This window comes from Lemur catta, chromosome 3 (assembly GCF_020740605.2).
Source record: "Lemur catta isolate mLemCat1 chromosome 3, mLemCat1.pri, whole genome shotgun sequence".
In the NCBI taxonomy this organism is placed as follows: domain Eukaryota; kingdom Metazoa; phylum Chordata; class Mammalia; order Primates; family Lemuridae; genus Lemur; species Lemur catta.
In genome coordinates, this window is record NC_059130.1 from 68761932 (window position 1) to 68780366 (window position 18435).

At 36.9% G+C, this 18435-nt stretch overlaps 2 protein-coding genes across 3 annotated transcripts in view; one reads left to right on the forward strand and one right to left on the reverse strand.

The window, feature by feature from the left end:
* Nucleotides 1-18435, reverse strand: part of LOC123635512 (serine/threonine-protein kinase TNNI3K) — a 273749-nt gene that overhangs the window by 34075 nt on the left and 221239 nt on the right. For both annotated transcript variants that reach the window (XM_045547740.1, XM_045547741.1), the window contains 2 exons: nucleotides 17672-17731; nucleotides 15052-15221 (listed from right to left, as the gene is read on the reverse strand). In XM_045547740.1, coding sequence (XP_045403696.1) covers nucleotides 15052-15221; nucleotides 17672-17731 — 230 coding nt within the window. The remainder of the gene's footprint in view (nucleotides 1-15051; nucleotides 15222-17671; nucleotides 17732-18435) is intronic.
* The window catches only part of LRRC53 (leucine rich repeat containing 53), a 43710-nt gene that overhangs the window by 5268 nt on the left and 20007 nt on the right, over nucleotides 1-18435 (forward strand). The window lies entirely within an intron of this gene.

Below are 18435 nucleotides of genomic sequence, written 5' to 3' on the forward strand. Positions count from 1 at the left end.
ACTTGTGTGCAATTGAGACCTTTCAAACCTGCTCATTATTTGAAAATGCTCAGCTACTATCACAAATATTAATGGTGGATGCTTTTCATTCCAGTTTGGTTAATACAGGAATTATTTTCTTCCTGGCTCCATGATTTTTTTGCCTTAGTTGTCATTACCTAAATAACAAGAAAAAACTCCATTGTATAGGTTCCAAGAAGATAATAAGAAACAACTGGTTAAGTGTATATTTTAACAGGAAACTTACTGTTTCAAATCCTAGTAAGCAAAAGGAAGAATGTTAGCATTTTTGCATATATGAGGGCTAGATTTTAGCCCACATGGAAGGTGCTAAGTGTGAAAAAAAGAAAAAAAAATCTATGAGGAATTAAACCTGTTAAACTGTGCAGTGCCATTGTAAGAGCTGCTTCAGAAATCTATTTAGAAATCATTGCTCCTGTATCTGAATCATTACAGAGACACCAGCATCACCCACTTCTTATTACCGCAAACATAGCAACAGTTGCCATGCTAGCAAGAGATTTGCAACACAAACACTGGAGTCAGGAGCGAGCAGGGCGGGGCTGGAGCTGGAGTCATGGATGTTGAACAGAGCACAGTGCCGCCTGTATAGATTTAATTAGGCCGCTTGTTCTCTTTGGTACCTGCACTGTGTCCTGTCAGACATTTCAGGAGACCAGAAGCAGTCTCGAAAGCAGCATTTTTGGACCAAGTGGTAGTTTCAGTCGTACACAAATGTAACCGCCAAAGGCAGGATCTGTGTGCTTTCATGTGTTTTGAGAGTGGGTCTGGGCCCTCCTTTTGTGTATGAATGGAGAGGGTTTCTCTTCATTTCCAGGAATGAAAAACTCATAAAACTCTCATCATTAGAAAGTCAGGCCATTCGTTGTCCCAATATGTCATTTCATTTAATTGAAAACTGAGAAATCTGTCACCATTTATTTAGCGGTTTGCCTCTGGCAAATCTTTGCAGGTTGCCTTCATGTGGCTGGGAATTAGTTAATTAGTATTACAAAATGCTTGAAGAGGGAAATGCACTCTGGCTCGCCCTTTTGGTTAGGAGGCAGCCCATTTCAGGTTGCTAACAAGCACTGCTGAAGGATAGAAAGGAATATGATATTACAGCATCAGAATAGCTGCAGTGAGAGCTGCATCTCATTCCCTCTCTCAAGTGGATATGTTGTAACCTAAATATGTCACTCGCTCACCCTTTTCATGCAAATCTTTTATGGGTGACAATAAATCCAGTTCCTTAAAGCTTACTTTTTTAAAAAAAAGGTGCCAATTTTACACACGTAGGGCTCTTCTCATATCTTCACTTTTATTAATTTCCCATTTTTCATCATTTCCTCTTCTGAATAGAATATTTTGTTTGATGTCCTTTCTTTTACATTTTTCACGGAGAAAGGCTGTTTCAAACTGAGGATGGTTTTAAAAGTCAAGGAAAAGATTGACATTTTTCACATGCTACTCAACTTTGAGGCTGAACGCCTTTGTTCAGCGTGAAATCTCGGGGCCTCTATGCTTAGTACAGCAGTCGGGAGGGAGGGAGGCCCCGCCCGTGGTTTGTCAACTGGTTGCTAGATGGCGTTGGAGAGCAAGGCAACTGAACGAGCCGCTAACATGGTTGCTTTAGGTCCCTAACAACCCCACCGGAGTTCTTACAGAGAGCCCTGTCGCATTTCAGCACAGTCTAAGCCCAATTCTGATGATTTGTGAGATATGAGAAGCATGCAATGCAGAGGGCACTAGCAATCAATTTATAGTTGCTTTTCACTTTTTGTGCGTACGTGTGTGTATAAGGGATTATTTGCATGTTTCACTATACTGCTTTCCGGTTATGTCACCAAGGGCTGTGGTGAAGAGGTAAGTTATGTAAATATAAATAAATGGCTGTGTTTAGTTTTTGGACCTTCATGGAAATAGTTTTGACTTCGTGCAAAACCCCTCCCCATTCTCTTTAAATGTCCCTCTATATTAGATGACATCCAGGGACATAATGAGAAGGTATACCAAATACTTTTATATTTTCACATCAAGGTGCCTAGCTATACACGCCTCTTCTTAGCCCCATCCCACCACGACATTAAGAGATTTCATGCTTTTGTTAATTATACAAATTTCTTGGCACCTCAAGAAGATTTGCACTTAAAAAGAAAGAGATAAAAACCAGCTGAAAGGCATCGTGTCACTTGCTCAGATTCCAGCTTCTCTCCTTTGGCTTTTATATTTTGCCACTGCAGACCCTTAATAAGCTTGATGACTGACCTTCAGCAGGCGAGTGTCATAAAAATTATAGCTCCCAGAGATGAAAAGTATCCTTAAAAAAAAGTATGTTGTCCTCAGTTTTAAGTAAGCAGCATCTTACTCTACTCATTATACAAATAAGGCCCATAGGACTTAAATTACTTGACCAGAATCACTGAGTTATTAGAGAACTCTTTCTACAAGCACAGAACACATTGCTGAAGTGAGGGCTAGATACAAGTGTGATGTTTTTATAAACACCGAGGTCTTTTAAAATTTTATAGATAACTATATTTAAAATCAACAATCTTTGAATGAGTAAACAAATAGTGTAGAAAGCCAAAGATCCTATCTTTTCATTATTTCTTTAATTTATAAATATTAAAATAATTTCTATATAGAATCAGCTAAAAAGATTCTGAGATTCTGAACTCTCATTACATTTATGAATGAGAAAGGCTAGTGTTTCTCTTTTTTTCCAGCACTGAAAAACTCATGCAACTCTCCATCACCAGAAAGTCAGGGTATTTGTTGTCCCCAAATGTTAGTTACGTGATTCATTCTATTTTTTAATATAGTAATGCCATTGACTACTGTAGTGGAGAGTAAATTTAATGAGGAAATAAAAGAAGCTTAATCTTACAATGTACTTAGTTTAATAAAGAAATCATACTAACATCGAGTTATCCTCAAAACTGGTCCACAAGTGTCCCTTCAGTTGACAAATTCCTAAAAGGAAGAAATTTGTTCTTTTATGTGTTCTGATTGATTGTTGCTGCTTTTAGAAATGTGGCCATGGAGTTAGGCTGATTTTGAGAGACATGATTGAAGAAGATAGCTTAAAAATGTTAGGGTTGTGCTGCTACAAACATTCGGGTGCAGATATCTTTGTTATAGAATGTCTTTTGTTCTTTTGGGTAGATGCCCAATAATGGGATTGCTGGATCAAATGGTAGGTCTATTTGTATCTGCTTAAGGTATCTCCATATTGCTTTCCACAGAGGTTGCACTAGTTTGCAGTCCCACCAGCAGTGTATGAGTGTTCCTGTCTCTCCGGATCCACGCCAACATTTGTTGTTGCTACTAAGTGAAGTATCCCAAGAATGGAAAAATAAGCACCACATGTACTCACCATCAAATTGGTTTCACTGATCATCACCTAAGAGCACATTTAGGAATAACACTGATCGGGTGTCGGGCAGATGTGGGTGGGGGAGGGGATGGATGTATACATACATAATGAGTGCGATGCGCACTGTCTTGGGGATGGACACGTTTGAAGCTCTGACTCGGGGGTGGGGTGGGGGGGAAAGGGCAATATATGTAGCCTAAACTTTTGTACCCCCACAATATGCTGAAATAAGAATTAAAAAAAAAAGGTTAGGGTTAGCACATGGCATGCTGGTGAATGAAGCAGCAGATAAGGAGTTGTGTTCAGGGTGGGTCAATACAGGCTGATGATTATAGTCTGTCATAAAAAGGCATAAACTGAGGCAAAGTGGCTAGTGTCAGTAAGTCAGAATGACAAAGGAAATTTCCCAGCAATCAAAGACTGTATTGGCCATAGAGAATGAACCATGTTCCATCAGATCTGGCAGGGTTTTAGCAGGAGGTAGTTCAGTACTCTGGATAGCTCCCTGCAGATTCTCAAAGCTCAAACTTGGTCAGAGGTTTCTGGTTCTTAAAGGTGATTAAAATATGTTGGCCAAGTTTAATCTCCAGAGATGGCATGTATAATGGAAACACCACCAGACAGGTCCAGGGTCAACTATTAACTACCATTTTCCACTATATAGTTTCATACAATTTACTTGAGTCTCAGTTTGTTTTACGTGAAAAATGGAAACCATGAGACATACTTCACAAGACTGAGAATTAAATGGCATCATGTTTGTGGTAAGCTATCATGTTCATTCATTCATTGCACTAAAAGGTATTAGTAAATAACTTGTACCAGATACTGTTCTAAATACTGGAGATATAGCGGTGAAAAAGAGAGACATTTATGTCTTCATGATGTTTACAACCAGCGTAGATACCAGTACAAAGTAAATGATTGGCTAACATTATCATTCCACATAGGTAGGTGTTATGAAGATCTCATACTAATTTTTGCTTCCCTAAAGCCTAAAATTTTAATGGATCATATGGAGAAGACACAGTGTGGGCCCAAGCAAGGTGGGAGATCAGATAAGAAACATCTTTATTAAGCCAAAATCCTTAAAGGACAACACCAACATTAGGTGAATCAGAAGAAATAAAATCCACTCTACGTAGGGAGATGCAGAGGATAAGTGTTCTATATGATCCCTGGCTCCAGGTACAATAAGAAAAACAAAAAAAATTTTTAAAATATAATCCTTAGAAGTCCCGTCCATAAGCCTATATGCATAGCAGATTTTAAAATAGAAGTATTACAAAACTCCAAGTTGAAGTTTTAAAGTGTTCTTGAGATGTTAGTCTCCCTAGACAACCAGCAAGAGCAAAAACAAATCATCTGTGAAGTAACTTAAACCAAATAAGGGCCCCCAAATCATCAGAGATAAAGGCCCAAGGAAAATGAGCTAACAACAGAATAAAAATTTCTAAATATATGACAAACCCAGGTGCCAGGAGCAAGAATTAGTAGAAACAACAGACTACATAATTAGACCTATACAGATAGATAAGATTATAAATATCAGATATAGAACATAAAATAAATGTGTTTGAAGAAAGAAAAGAATAAAAGTATGTAGAAGGAACAGAGATTTTTAAAACTGTCCACTAAAATTGCAAATAACATACAACTTCTAGAAACAGAATAGAAATTAGAAGTGTTATTGCTTCTCAGCCTTTTGGGTAAGATCAAACATAGACGTGAATTGAACTAAAAATGCAATGAACAAAATAAACAGCATCATTAGATCCAGCTTCTAAGAAAATGAGTAAACTGGAAGATAGATCTGAAAAATTTACCCAGAAAGCAGAGGATGGGAAATAGAAAAAAAAAAAAAAAAAAAGAAAGAAAGAAAGAAAAGAAAGAAAAAAAGAAAGAAAAAGAAAGAGACTGGGAAATGTGGAAAATAGAGTGAGAGCCTTTAAAATATATCTAATTAGAGTTCCAGAAAGAAAGACTAAAGAGGATGGGATAAAGAAAGATGAGAAGAGGTAGTGCCTGAAAATTACCCAGAATTTATGAAATCTGTCAATTCTCAGTTTCTGGAAAACCAACAAATCACATGCAAGATAAATAAAAGTAACTTTTTACCTATACACAACATAGTTAAACTGTAAGATGCCAAAGACAAAGAGAAGTTCTAAAAACAGTTGGAAAGGGCAGACTGAAAACAAAAGAAATAATAAATTATTCATAGATTAAATTTTAACAGCAACAAGGAAAGTCAGAAACATGTGGAACAGCGTATTTATCCTGAAAGTGCACGGGAAAAAAGTACCTGAACACCTAAAATACCATATCCACTAAATATCTTTTAAGAAAGAGAGAAAATAAAGTGTTTTCAATGTTTACTTCCAATAGAGTCATGCTGAAGGAATTTTTTAAGGTGCATTTGAAGAAAAGAAGAATGACCCTGAGAGAAAGGTTTGAAATATAAACATAACGAACAATGAAACAGTAAATATGGAGTAAACCCAAATAAACCATAGCTGTATAAAATAATAAAATAATATCTAAGCTGTGGAATTTATAAAATTATGATGAAACTAAAATACAGAAATATTATATAAGTCAGGAGAAAATTATTTGTAACTAAAATGGCCTAATCTTTATTTGGGAGTGGAGTAAAACAAACATATTAAGAATAGAATTTCTTAAGTTAAATAATATGTTGAATTTTCTAGGGTACCCACTAAAAATAGAATAAAACAGAATGCATATTCAAATAATATAAAGGAAAGAAAAAATAACCAATAGGGTGAGAAAAAAATTCTAGAGAGAAGAAATAATATGGTAGCAATTCATATTGTATTTCACTAATCACAATGAATGTAACTATTAATATCACAAAAAGTATACAAGAACCTCACAGAGAAAATTACAAACTCTTACTAAAAGATATTAGAGAACAGCTAAGTAAATGCAAAAATGTACTATGTTCATGGTAAGGGAAACTTAATATCACAAAGATGCCATATCTTCCCATGTTGATCTATAGGTTTAAATATCTATAATCAAAATCTTATTTTTTTTGTGGAAAATGCAAGCTGATTACAAAATTTACAGTAGTTCTCCCTTATCCCCAAGGGTATATGTACCAAGACCCCCAGTAGACGCCTGAAATTGAAGACAGTACTGAATCCAATATATACTATGGTTTTTCCCACAAATACATACCTATGATAAAATTTAACTTACAAATTAGGCACATAGGAGATTAACAATAACAGACAATAAAATAGAACAATTATAGCAATATACTATAATAAAACTTATGTAAATGTGGTCTCTCTGTCTCTCAAAATATTGTATTATACTGTATGGTAGTCCCCCACACCCTTATCAGTGGTTTTGATTTCCATAGTCTCAGTTAACTGTGGGTCAACCAAGGTCTGAAAATATTAAATGGAAAATTCCAGAAATAGGCAATTCATAAGTTTTAAATTGTGTGCTATTCTGGCCATGCTGAGTAGTATGATGAAATCGCATGCTGTCCCAGGACATGAATCATCCCTTTGGCTAGCATCTTCATGCTGTGTATGCTACCCACCCCTTAGTCACTTAGCAGCCCTCTGGACTGTCATTGCAGTGCATGTGTTTAAGTAACCCTTATTTTATTTAATAATGCCCCCAGAAAATAAGAGTAGTGATGCTGGCATATTGTTATAATTTTTCCATTTTATTATTAGTTATTTTTATTCTCTTACTGTGCCTAATTTATAAATTAAACTTAATCCTAGGTATGTATGTATAGGAAAAAATACAGTATATATAGGAATTGGTACTATCCTTGGTTTCAGGCATCTACCGGAGATCTTGGAATGTATCCTCCTTGTATAAGGGGGACTACTGAACTCACCTATTTTTGGACTGAGGTTGACCACAGGTAATTGAAGTCTTCCAAAGAGAAACTGTGGACCAGGGGGAGCTACTATATACAGAAGGGTAAAAAGCCAAGAAAGATTAAGAATAGTCAAGATGAGACATGTCCTGCCATATATGAAAACTTTAATAATGCTACTATAATCAAAATTGTATACTATTGGCACAGGAATAGACAAATATCTCAATGGAACAGCATAAAGAAACCAAAACCAGACTTATATAAATGTAGATTATTGCTATATGGAAGAACTACTATTGCAAATCAGTTGGGAAAGGAATGCCTACTCTTTTTAGGAAGAGAGGAAGGAAAGAAGGAAGAAAGGAAGGAAGGGAGGTAGGGTGGTAGGGAAAGTTCAGAGTCATTATCTGCTTATTCATTCTGTTCTCTTTATATCTGGACTATGTCTCCTTGATCCTGTCTTTTCAGTGAAACCTTTCTTAACTCTCTCAACTCAAAGCAATCTCTCCTTTTTTAAACATACATGGAATGAATGTGACAGTCACTCTTCTCGTCACACATCTTAGGTACCTACAGTCTATCCTTTGCTTATTAAAAAGTTATGGGTGGACATTTAATGCCCTAAAGGTGAGGGGGTAGGGTGAAAAAAAATTGAACATCTAGGGGTTCATTATTTTTGGACAAGAACAGATTTGAACTTGACATGAATGTAGGAGTTAAAATAACTGAATGGGAGAGTTTTACTCACTTCAATTTCAACAATGCAAAGCATGGTATTCATAGCCCAACTAATGATTCCCCTAATTTGTTATAAATAAAAATATTCAACATAGTTAAATTATAAACTAGATATTGTAGGCACCTGAATAATAACAAAAGAGAAAAAAATTTCTGTGCTTAAAGTATTTATAAGCTAGGGGGGACTAAGACACATGATTATAAGATGAAATAATGTAAATGCATAAAATGGCACAAAGTACTGTGGCTTTTGGTGAGCCATGGCTGAGGATGGACTAGCCCCATAACAGGCTTCTTCAGGACATGATGAAGTAATTGAGATAATTACTAAAGGCTAATTAATATTTTGACAAGTTGGGGATGGGTAGGGGTCAAGGTTAAAAAACCAGGATACAGTGATAAGTTGACAGTAGCTTAAATGAGGAGTTTGTATGGGAAATGGTGGAACTTCTGTTTTGCCTATAGTGTGCCCCATGAGAAATGTTATTGGCATTTTATGCAGGATAATTTATTTTGTGGGATTTTCTGAAACATTGTAGGAAGTTCAACATTCAAACCCCAGCCCGTTAAATACCAGTAGCACCTTCTTAGTCATTGGGAATACCAAAAATATAAAAATGCCTCATATAGTTCCAAAAACCCTAGGAAACATTTGAGAAGAGGGAGAGTGACATTGTCATTCTCTGTTCAGAACCATTGGACCATATGATGGAAATGGGCATCACTGATGACTTTAGACTCCAGAATGAAATAACTTCACTTAATTTTAGAGGCAACAAACAATTATTGAAGGTTTTAATACAGATAATATAATTGCAGTTCCACATAAGGAAGATTATGCTTCCAGTAGAAGGTTCAGTGGGTTAGTGCATGGCACAGCTGGAACAGGAGAGAAGTTAAAGATGTTGCAAAGGCTGGGAAGCAGAGAGGTCAAGGTTGGATATATGGACTGGGGGTCAACTCTGTGTGTGTGTGTGTGTGTGTGTGTGTGTGTGTGTGGTGTGAGTTGGAGCCCATGGGATTTATGACATCACAAGAAAACCCATGGAGGAGAGAGAAGCAAAGTGTGAATTTACAAAAGTCATGAACATGGTGTTGAAACTGCTGATTGTGGTGAGTTGGTGAGGGAAAGAAGTTAGGGATGAAGAAAGAAGTTAAGAATTGAACAAAAGACATTCTATAAAAAAGACATCTGTGCTTGAATGTTTATAGCAGTGCAATTCACAATTGCAAGGGTGTGGAAACAAGCCAAGTGCCCATCAATACATGAGTGGCTTAATAAAATGTGGTATATGTATACCATGGAGTTCTACTCAGCCACAAAAAACAATGGTGATCTAGCACCTCTTGTATTATCCTGGATAGAGCTGGAGCCCATTCTACTAAATGAAGGATCCCAAGAATGGAAAAACAAGCACCACATGTACTCATCATCAAATTGGTATTAACTGATCAACACTTAAGTGCACATATAGTAGTAACATTCATTGGGTGTCACGCACATGGGAGCGGGGAGGAGGGGATGGGTATATACACACCTAATGGGTGCGGTGTGCACCGTCTGGGGAATGGACATGCTTGAAGCTCTGACTCAGGTGGGGCAAAGGCAATATATGTAACCTAAAGGTTTGTACCCCCGTAATATGCTGAAATAAAAAAAAATTAAAATAAAAAGAACTGAAAGAAAGGGAACATTTGCGGAGTCCGAGGGAATTACCAGTGCAATGAAGCATGTGAGAAAGGTGGCAGATTGAAGAGGGGCGCATTTGACCTGCAATGAGAAGGAGGAGACGTGGCCGCTGTTAACTAACAGTAAACATCCCGCTCCACAGCAGCAAATGGACGCGATCTCCTGGCCACTCTCCTTTCCTCATTCCTCCTGGGAACATCAGTTTCATGGTGCTATCATCTTACATAATCGCTATATTCCAGAAAAACTATGTGTAAATTAAAATTTTATGTTATATGCAACTTTTATAAGTTGAATTGCATTCTAAGTGCACTAGGCAAGCTTTCTATTTAAGGAAATCCTTTGATGGACCCTTTTGTAGTGTGAAAGATTAATTCCAAGTGTATCTCTTTTACAGTTCCAAATTCTGGGTCCCTGGTTTTCTTCTCCTGGACAGCTAACTAGGTCATAGCATTCTATTCTCAGAGCCAAGCCCCACACAAACACTAATTGGTTTTCACATCTGAAAGGTTGTGTATCACTTTGTCATTTCTAAATTTACGTGATGTAATCCATGCACAAGATGGGAGATTTCATACCCTGTGGGAGGAGCAAGTGCCACATGCTTAGTTTTCCAAATATATCTAGAAACACAAAATATTTTAAAAGAGGCAGAACTTCAAGAGAGCCTTTCTCAATCTCAGATTTTATCATTTTGTGGTTTCAGTAGGAAATGGGGAATTCCTATTATCTGTAGAGAAAATCTCTGACACAATTTTCTATCTCTAAATTTATTTTATGAAGAATAATAATAATTATTAGAAACAGATATGCAAACAACCAAAAACCATATCAAATCAAGTATTACAAAATTCCAAACTACAGGCTGTGAACATTATCACCAAAAATTGAAAAATGAATGCACCATTTTCAAGACATTGTTGAAGAGCCCCATGTCCATACATTAGTAGGGACTACGTGGCAAAACTTATACCAATTTTTCAAAATCATAATTCCATATTAAAAATTGTACTTTAACTGTGTAACTTGAATGAGAGATAGTTAGGAAGTTCAAAGCTCAGAGGTTACTGGTACATTGCAAAGACTTCTGGGAGAGACCATGTAGGTAATCAGCCTTCGTAATGTTCCCCTTTGGTCAGGGCTGATATTTCACCTTGACTTTCACTTTCCTCTTTCATTTATTCCATCATTTGCATCCCCTTCCTACAGAGTGACTGGCAGGTAGGTTAGCATTGTACCATTCTCTTAATGTTTCATGTACTTGCATGTATGTTGGAATCACCTGGGAAGCTAACACATTCTGATGTCTGGGTGCCACCCCCTTTAGATTTTGGGTTAATCAGTCCTGGGAGTTGGTACCTGTAAAAGTTCCCCAGGTTATTCTAATGTGTAGCCAAAGTTGAGAACCACTGTCTTGCAGGCTATTAAACTTTTCCTGCTGGACTTAGTCCATCAATTCTTGTATCCTTGGGTTCTTTGACTTTAAGAACCTACTGATGATCATTGGCCTCACTTCCTTTGCCTTCATGTACACAATCTGGAAAGGTAGGTTTGGGAGGAGTAGCTGAATTCATTCCCAGATTTACTTCCAGAATTGGAAGAAGCCCAGAAAATACAAGTATTTGCAAAATATATCAGGCTTCTGGAATATGCCACCTCCTGTGCCAGAGAAACTCATAAAGCACAGAAGAGTCCTGGGTGAAAATCCAGCTCTGTCTCCTACTTGCTTTCCATTAACTTTGGAAAGTTGCTTACCCTTTCCGAGCCTCAGTTTCTTCAACTATAAAAATTGAAATACCGATTTCCTAAGGGTTAACCAGATGCCTGTTCAAAGTGTTTAAAATAGTGCTCAGTATGCTCAGCAGTGATAGTTATTTAAATGGAAACAACAGAGAAAATAGTTAAAGCCTATTCACTGATTAAGCTCCAAGTCAATAGTAAGTATAATTTTTGAGCCAATTTATCTAATTATTTTTTTATATACTAAACAAATATTTTTTACTTATTGACTTTATGCCAATTATACTGCTAGATACTAAGGATATAGTAATTAATAAAACAGAGTTAATTCCTATCTTGGCACATTATTACAGCTTAGCTAAATGCTTTACTTTTTCCTGGAGTTGATTTTAAGCAGTCCAAAGGTTGAGCTTGCCAGAGGTATGGTACAACTAACAAACTGACCTTCAATTCACTTGCATGGCAAACACACAGGGATGTGCTAGGCTCCCAAGAGAAACTTATACCTGATAGACAGACAAACACTTATCAAAGTTCCATTAACAGTGATAAAGGGCCAGAAGGCTATAAAAAACTTAATGAGAATATTAAAAAGAGCATCTCAAAAAACCTGATGGGTTTTTCACCGAGTTCAGGAAGTTTTTTTAAATTAGTAGTGGCGTACCTAGTACCTATCTAGGTTCTTTAAGGCCAGAGAAGCTGTTCCCTCCACCTCCAATTCACCCAGCGGGGAGTGCAGCTGGACCTCCCATTCTATGTAGCTCTTTTTGTATTAAAAATTCTGTGACTTAACCACATTATTGGAACTGTATTCTTTGCTTAGGTCTGCTGGCATCCTTCAATCAATTACTGTCACTGCTATGACAAAAGTGTCTCTCCTTATAACAATCCTAAGAGCTGATATTATTATCTGTATTTTACATATGAGATTTAAATAACTTGACCAAGGTCATTGAGCTAGTAAATGGCAAAGCCAAGATTTAACCTCAGATCTGTCTGATTCCACAGCTCATTCTCTTAACCTGTCTCAAGTGAACAAACCTCAGGTGACTGTGCTTTAGAAATACCAAAATCTGACTGTTTGGAGAAATAATTTTAAAAACCATAAATAGAGAGTAAGAAGACTAGACGGAACCAGAAGATGGTGATGTGACCAAACCTAATCTAATCTTGGCCTATGGGCCCCTTATGAAATTATTATACATGAGAGACTAAAATCCAATAAAGATTGTGTCCAGTTTGCCTGGTTATCAATCAAACCTGCTGATACTTAATTTCATGACATTCCATAGATTAAAAGATTCATGATTCAGATTCTCATCGCTTCATAGCTACAGCGGCAACTCTTGTCAGACCAGTAGTATATTAATAATAACTACAGCAAAAAAAGCAGCAATCACAATTTGTATATTGTGTAAAACCCTTGCTAACTTCAGACAATCTTTCCCCACTTTCCAGATATTCAGAACATTTACTTTGCTAACGGAATGTGTGAGTGGGTATGCATATGCATGTATGTGTGTGTGAGTGCACACGTGTGACTAGGCCCATGTGCAAACATTCTGGAGCTCATGTGGAAGGAGAGATTTTTAAACTAGTCTTTTCTGGTTTTCCATGGCTTGGAAAGTGTGCCTTTATAGGAGACCTATCCAACTCACGGTGACTGCCTTTGCTCCCCGTCCAGAACAGAGGCCCCTGGAAGCCATGTTTACATTAATGAAATATGACCCCATCCCCACTCTAACCACATTTGCTTAGACGGAGATGGTCATTTAATCGAAAAAGGGCTGATCACATTCTTTCTCATGGTAGACTGCATTTTTATTCCTAATTCATTATGCTTCTGGTATCTATGCCTTTTGCCACATGACTTGTTGTTCTTCCCACTATAGATCAAGTATATCATTTCTCCCGATTGATGTTGGATTTAGCCATGTGACTCACCAGTGGAATATCAGAGGACACAACTTGAGCAAGGCTTTAAATGCACATGTGAGTTGGGTGTTCTCTTGAGTTCCTAGCCTTTGTCTATGAGAAACACGTCCCAGGTGGTGTGTTCTTTTACGTGCTCATCCAAAGAGGGTAAGAGATATGTGTGGCAGTTCTGGACACAATCTGTAGCTCAGAGTCAAGCCTACCCCAAACCAGCCCACAGACAAATAAGCAAGAAATAAATGCATATGTTTGTATATCCCTGTATTTTGGGATGGGTTATTACACAGGATTATTATAGTAATAGGTAATTGATATATCTCTCCTTGAAACTTTACAATTATGCTGAGAGACAAAGAGACTGCTTATTGGGGACTGCAGCATGTAGATGGCAGAGCTTGCTATGGAAAAATGCTGATTTGTTTTTCTCTTTTCGTGACTTACCCCTTTGCTTAATTTTGTGTGTGTGTATGTATGTGTGTGTGTGTGTTTCCATTGAGATAAAGCTCACACAACATAGAATTAATCATTTTAAAATGAGCAATTCAGTGGCATTTAGTACATTCACAATGTTTTATAACTATCACCTCTATCTAATACTAAAACATTTTCATCACACCAAAATAAAACCTGGTACCCATTAAGCAGTTACTCCCAATTTCTCTCTCCTCTCCAGCGCCTGGCAACATCAATCTGCTTTTTGTTTTTATGGATTTACCTATTTCTATGGACTGGATTGTGTCCTTCCTCAAATTCATATGTTGAAACTTTAACCTCCCACGTCACTGTATTGGAGACAGGGCCTTTAAGGAGGTAATTAAAGTTAAATGAGGTCATAAGGGTAGAGCCCTGATACAATAGAACAGAAGCCCTTATAAGAAGATGAAGAGACACAAGATCTCTCTTTATGCCAAGTGAAGACACAGAGACAAGGCAGATTCCTGTAAACCAGGAAAAGAGCCTTCACCAGAACCCAACCATGCTCGCACCCTGATCTTGGACTTCCAGCCTCTAGAACTGTGGGAAAATAAATTTCTGTTGTTTAAGGCCATCCAGTCTATGGTATTTTGTTATGGCAGCCTGAGCTGACTAATATACCTATTCTGGATATTTATATAAATAGGGTCAAACCTCTGTGACTGTTCTGTCTGGCTTCCTTCACTTAGCATGTTTTCAAGGTTTATCCATGTTGTAGCATGTTGCAACATTTTATTCCTTTTCATGGATAAATAATATTCTACTGTATGGATACCACATTCTGTTTATCTATTCATCTGTTAATGGACATCTAGGTTGTCCCCACCTTTTGGTTGTTGTGAATATTGCTGCTACAAAATTTTTGGTCCTCAGATCCTCAATGCTGTTTCCTGGTTCCAACACAGAAATTTTTCCTTGAATTCCATAAAATATCCCCAGAATACATTCAATAAATTCCTTTTATTGTCTTTGAATAGACATTTCTTACTTAAGCTTGAATTAATGGATATGACTTGCAACTTTGAGGACCTAAACTAATAGAGAATAAAATTTCTAGTTTTTGATCATAATATTATATGAAAAAATGGTCTCAAAACTCCTTTTTCAAGTTTTCCAGAGGGGTGGTTAATCCCCTATTGATAGTAACATCAAATCAGGTGACTGTCTTGAGAAGATTCTGGAATATGTTTTTACAGTGAGACTGTTGATTAAATTATCACTTACCTTTGGGACCAGGCAGCATAGGACCTCGAATTTAGAGCATATTCCAATTCAAAACGACTCCTCAATGCTGCCACATGGCTCCGGCTAGGCCCTCCCCGGCTCACCAGGCAATCGGAAGAAGAGGAAGGTGAGAGAGACCCGCTGCTGTTACTCGAAGCAGGAGACATCAGCTGAGTGAAGGAGAGGCAGTTTCAATCGTTTAATACATCCAATAGGCAGAAAGGCATAGAATGGAATATAGATTTATTTTGACTTTCTATCCTAGGATTTCTCATATTTTAATTTCTATTCATTTCAGCTTGCTTCTGGCTTTTCCTTTTAGCCTCTAATGGCAACACCTGGCTAGCCTAATTTACTTTTTTGACCCAATTCTATGCTGAAAGCTGGCTTGTTACACACAGGCTCATCTTTCTGAAAACACAGTAAGCTCAAATCAAATTCATAAAATATATTTAGAAGGTTATAATTCAATGATCAAAAGATTCTTCGCTATGGCAATAAGATACATGGCAGAGTTCCTTTAAAATCATAGCTAAAATTATTCCCTTTATATGGAATAATTCCCTTCACATAAAATAGACTTACACACTTTTCCAATAATATATCCATTTAACAAGGGGAGGATGCTTTAATGTCTGGCAAGTGTTCTCCCATAGAGAACAAGGCCAATCCCTCTGCCACATGATAGTTCTTCAGATGTTTAAAAACAACCGTTGGACTCAGCCTAATTTTATCTCTTCTGTGATAAGCATCCCTGGTTCCTCCAATTGGTTCTCACGTTACATGATTTTCAATCCATTAACCATTCTAGTCTCTCTTCCCTAACATGTGTGTCCTAGTTTTAATTATTCCTTTAAAAGGATCAGAGACACAACTGGGTACCATTTTGTTTGGCCATCTCAGACAGGAATGACCATATCTTTTACTCAGTAGCAAAACAGCCACTTCATATTCTAAATCCTAATGAGCTTGTTATCCACTAACATTCATGATGCTTCTAAACCATTTGATACTTTTATTATTGTTTCTTCGGCTCTGGTGCAGGACATTATATTTATTCCTGTTAAATTTATTCTTATTAGCCATGTCCTGTTACTTCATCCTCCAAGATATTGTAGAGTCTTGCTTTCAAATGTTTTCTGTCCCTCTCAACTTTGTTATCTATACATTCTGGGAGTAGCTCCCTCTTGACCTTGGTCTAAGTCATTGACTGAAAAGTTGCAGAGTAGAGAGGATAGGGCTTTACTGAACTCTGTAAATCAAGTCCCTTTAGGCTGAGTCTGGTCCATTATTTAGTGCAACCAGGCCAGTGAACTCTCTTTGCATATAGCCCATTCATCCTCTCTCCTGAGGATGTAACAAGATAAGCTAGTTTAACAGATCCTTCCATTGTCCCTATTTCTGAAATACACAGCCAGATCTAATGGGATATATCCTCAGGCTAGGAGCAATCTTGGCCAAACACAAAGGTTCAAAGCGAGAGGATACTTTAAATTCAAGCCTTGAAGGCATCTCTTAACACCCAAGTCCTCTAGCAGGTGCTTTTGTCCACAGGGACTGCTGAAGTCCCCTCAAACTTACTACTAGGTCTCCCCACTTTCTGTAAGTTTCAGGACCTAAGAGAAGGGAAAGAAGGTTTTATGTCTAAAGTGTGAAGCTTTCTTCTACACAAGAGACCTCCTCTTTAGAAGTTCCAGGAATGAGTCATGAGATAGAGCCAATTTACTGCAGGCTGCAACTGGAGACCTGGAACTCTTTTCCCATAGACTAGTGACTCTGGGTTGAGAATTTTATTTTTTTAAGGAAAGAAAACATTCCTTGCATGGTTCCACTCTGAAATTTAGTTGTGCAATCTCAGGTTGATGCTGTTCCTTCCCCATTGTTACCCCTTCCCTCGATACGTAGATGTATACGTGATCCTATGTGTGTGATGTCTGTCTTCCTTCTTCAGTAGCACTCATTTGCATTTGGGACTATATTACTTTTGAATTAGGGCTCATGTTTTAGCTTCCTTGTCTGTTTTCAAATGCTCTCTCCTGACCAAGTATATAGAAAATCAAGGCAATTATAAAGAAAATTAAATCAAACAGCTCCTTGATATTAAGGGAAGAAAATTCTATTAGCCTGATTACTAACATATATCACTTTATTCAGCACATGGGTGGTGTAAAAGCCATGCCTTCCAATTAATTTATGCATGTGTTTTAGTGATAATTTTTCCTTTTCTTATTGAACATAAGTAAACAATGGCTTAACATTTTTGCTTAACATTTCTCTGTATGTAGAAATTTCTGTATAGAAAAAAAGTATTTAAATACTTCCTAATATATATGTTATACTTTCAATTGTTACTTCTCAATTTTTGAAGCTGAGCATGACTGTGTCAATTCGCCTGCCTGATTATTTGTTGAAGGGGCCCAAATTCACTCTGAATTTGCCTTTGCCCCTGTAGATGCAGCCAGTTCTGCTCCCCCCTGGGAATTTAATGAATAGGGTAATGTGAATGGAGTTATGGACTCTCCTAGTAACTTTTCATAAGTACTGTCTCACCTACATCCCTGACATCCTTGGATATTCAGGGCTTTTTTATGGACACATTTCAGAAGGTAAAGATTTTTACCTCAATGTTGCAGAGGCACTCTTCTAATTTCATAACAACTTCAGAAAACTCCGGTCTTCCCTGTAAATAGAAAAAAGAACTTTTTTTCCCCTAAGAATAAAAGAAAGGAAACTCTCTTTGGATTTTAAAATTGGGTATTTGCATTTGTAAAGAATGAGATTAACAATAAAGTATATTTTTATTTAAAATACACGTGTATTGAAGTGTTAATTGAATGTTCATTTGCTGTTCATGGAGGGATGTTGAGTCTCCCTCTGATAAGAGTTTTAAGTCAGAATTTGCAACTACATTCAGATAATGAAATAGTGGAAAAGCTTTAATTAGCTTTGCATGTTTTTAAATGGGAGGTTCTCCTCCTCAAAATGAAAGAATAAAAGTGAATACTAAAAACTATTAACTATCTCAGTGCCTTATAATGTACTGCACAGTATTTCTGTAGGAGAGGAACTGCTAAAACTAATTTCACAATTATAATAGATTCACTTTTGAAAAGATCATCTCAGATTCAAAACTAAGATCAAGATAGAAACCTCATGACAATGCCATATTTTAGGGTTTAAGATAAGCTTTTTATTTTCAAAAACTGCCATTAACGATATTGTCCACTATGAACCTCTGTTTCAGATGAGTTTGGTTTTTTTTAAAAAAGCATTTATTGTATTCTGATTATATTTCAAGTTTTGTTCCAGTTGCAAGGGATATAAAAATGATTATGGCAAAAATTCTTGGAATTTTAGAAAGTGTTAGCCTCTTTTGAAGAAATT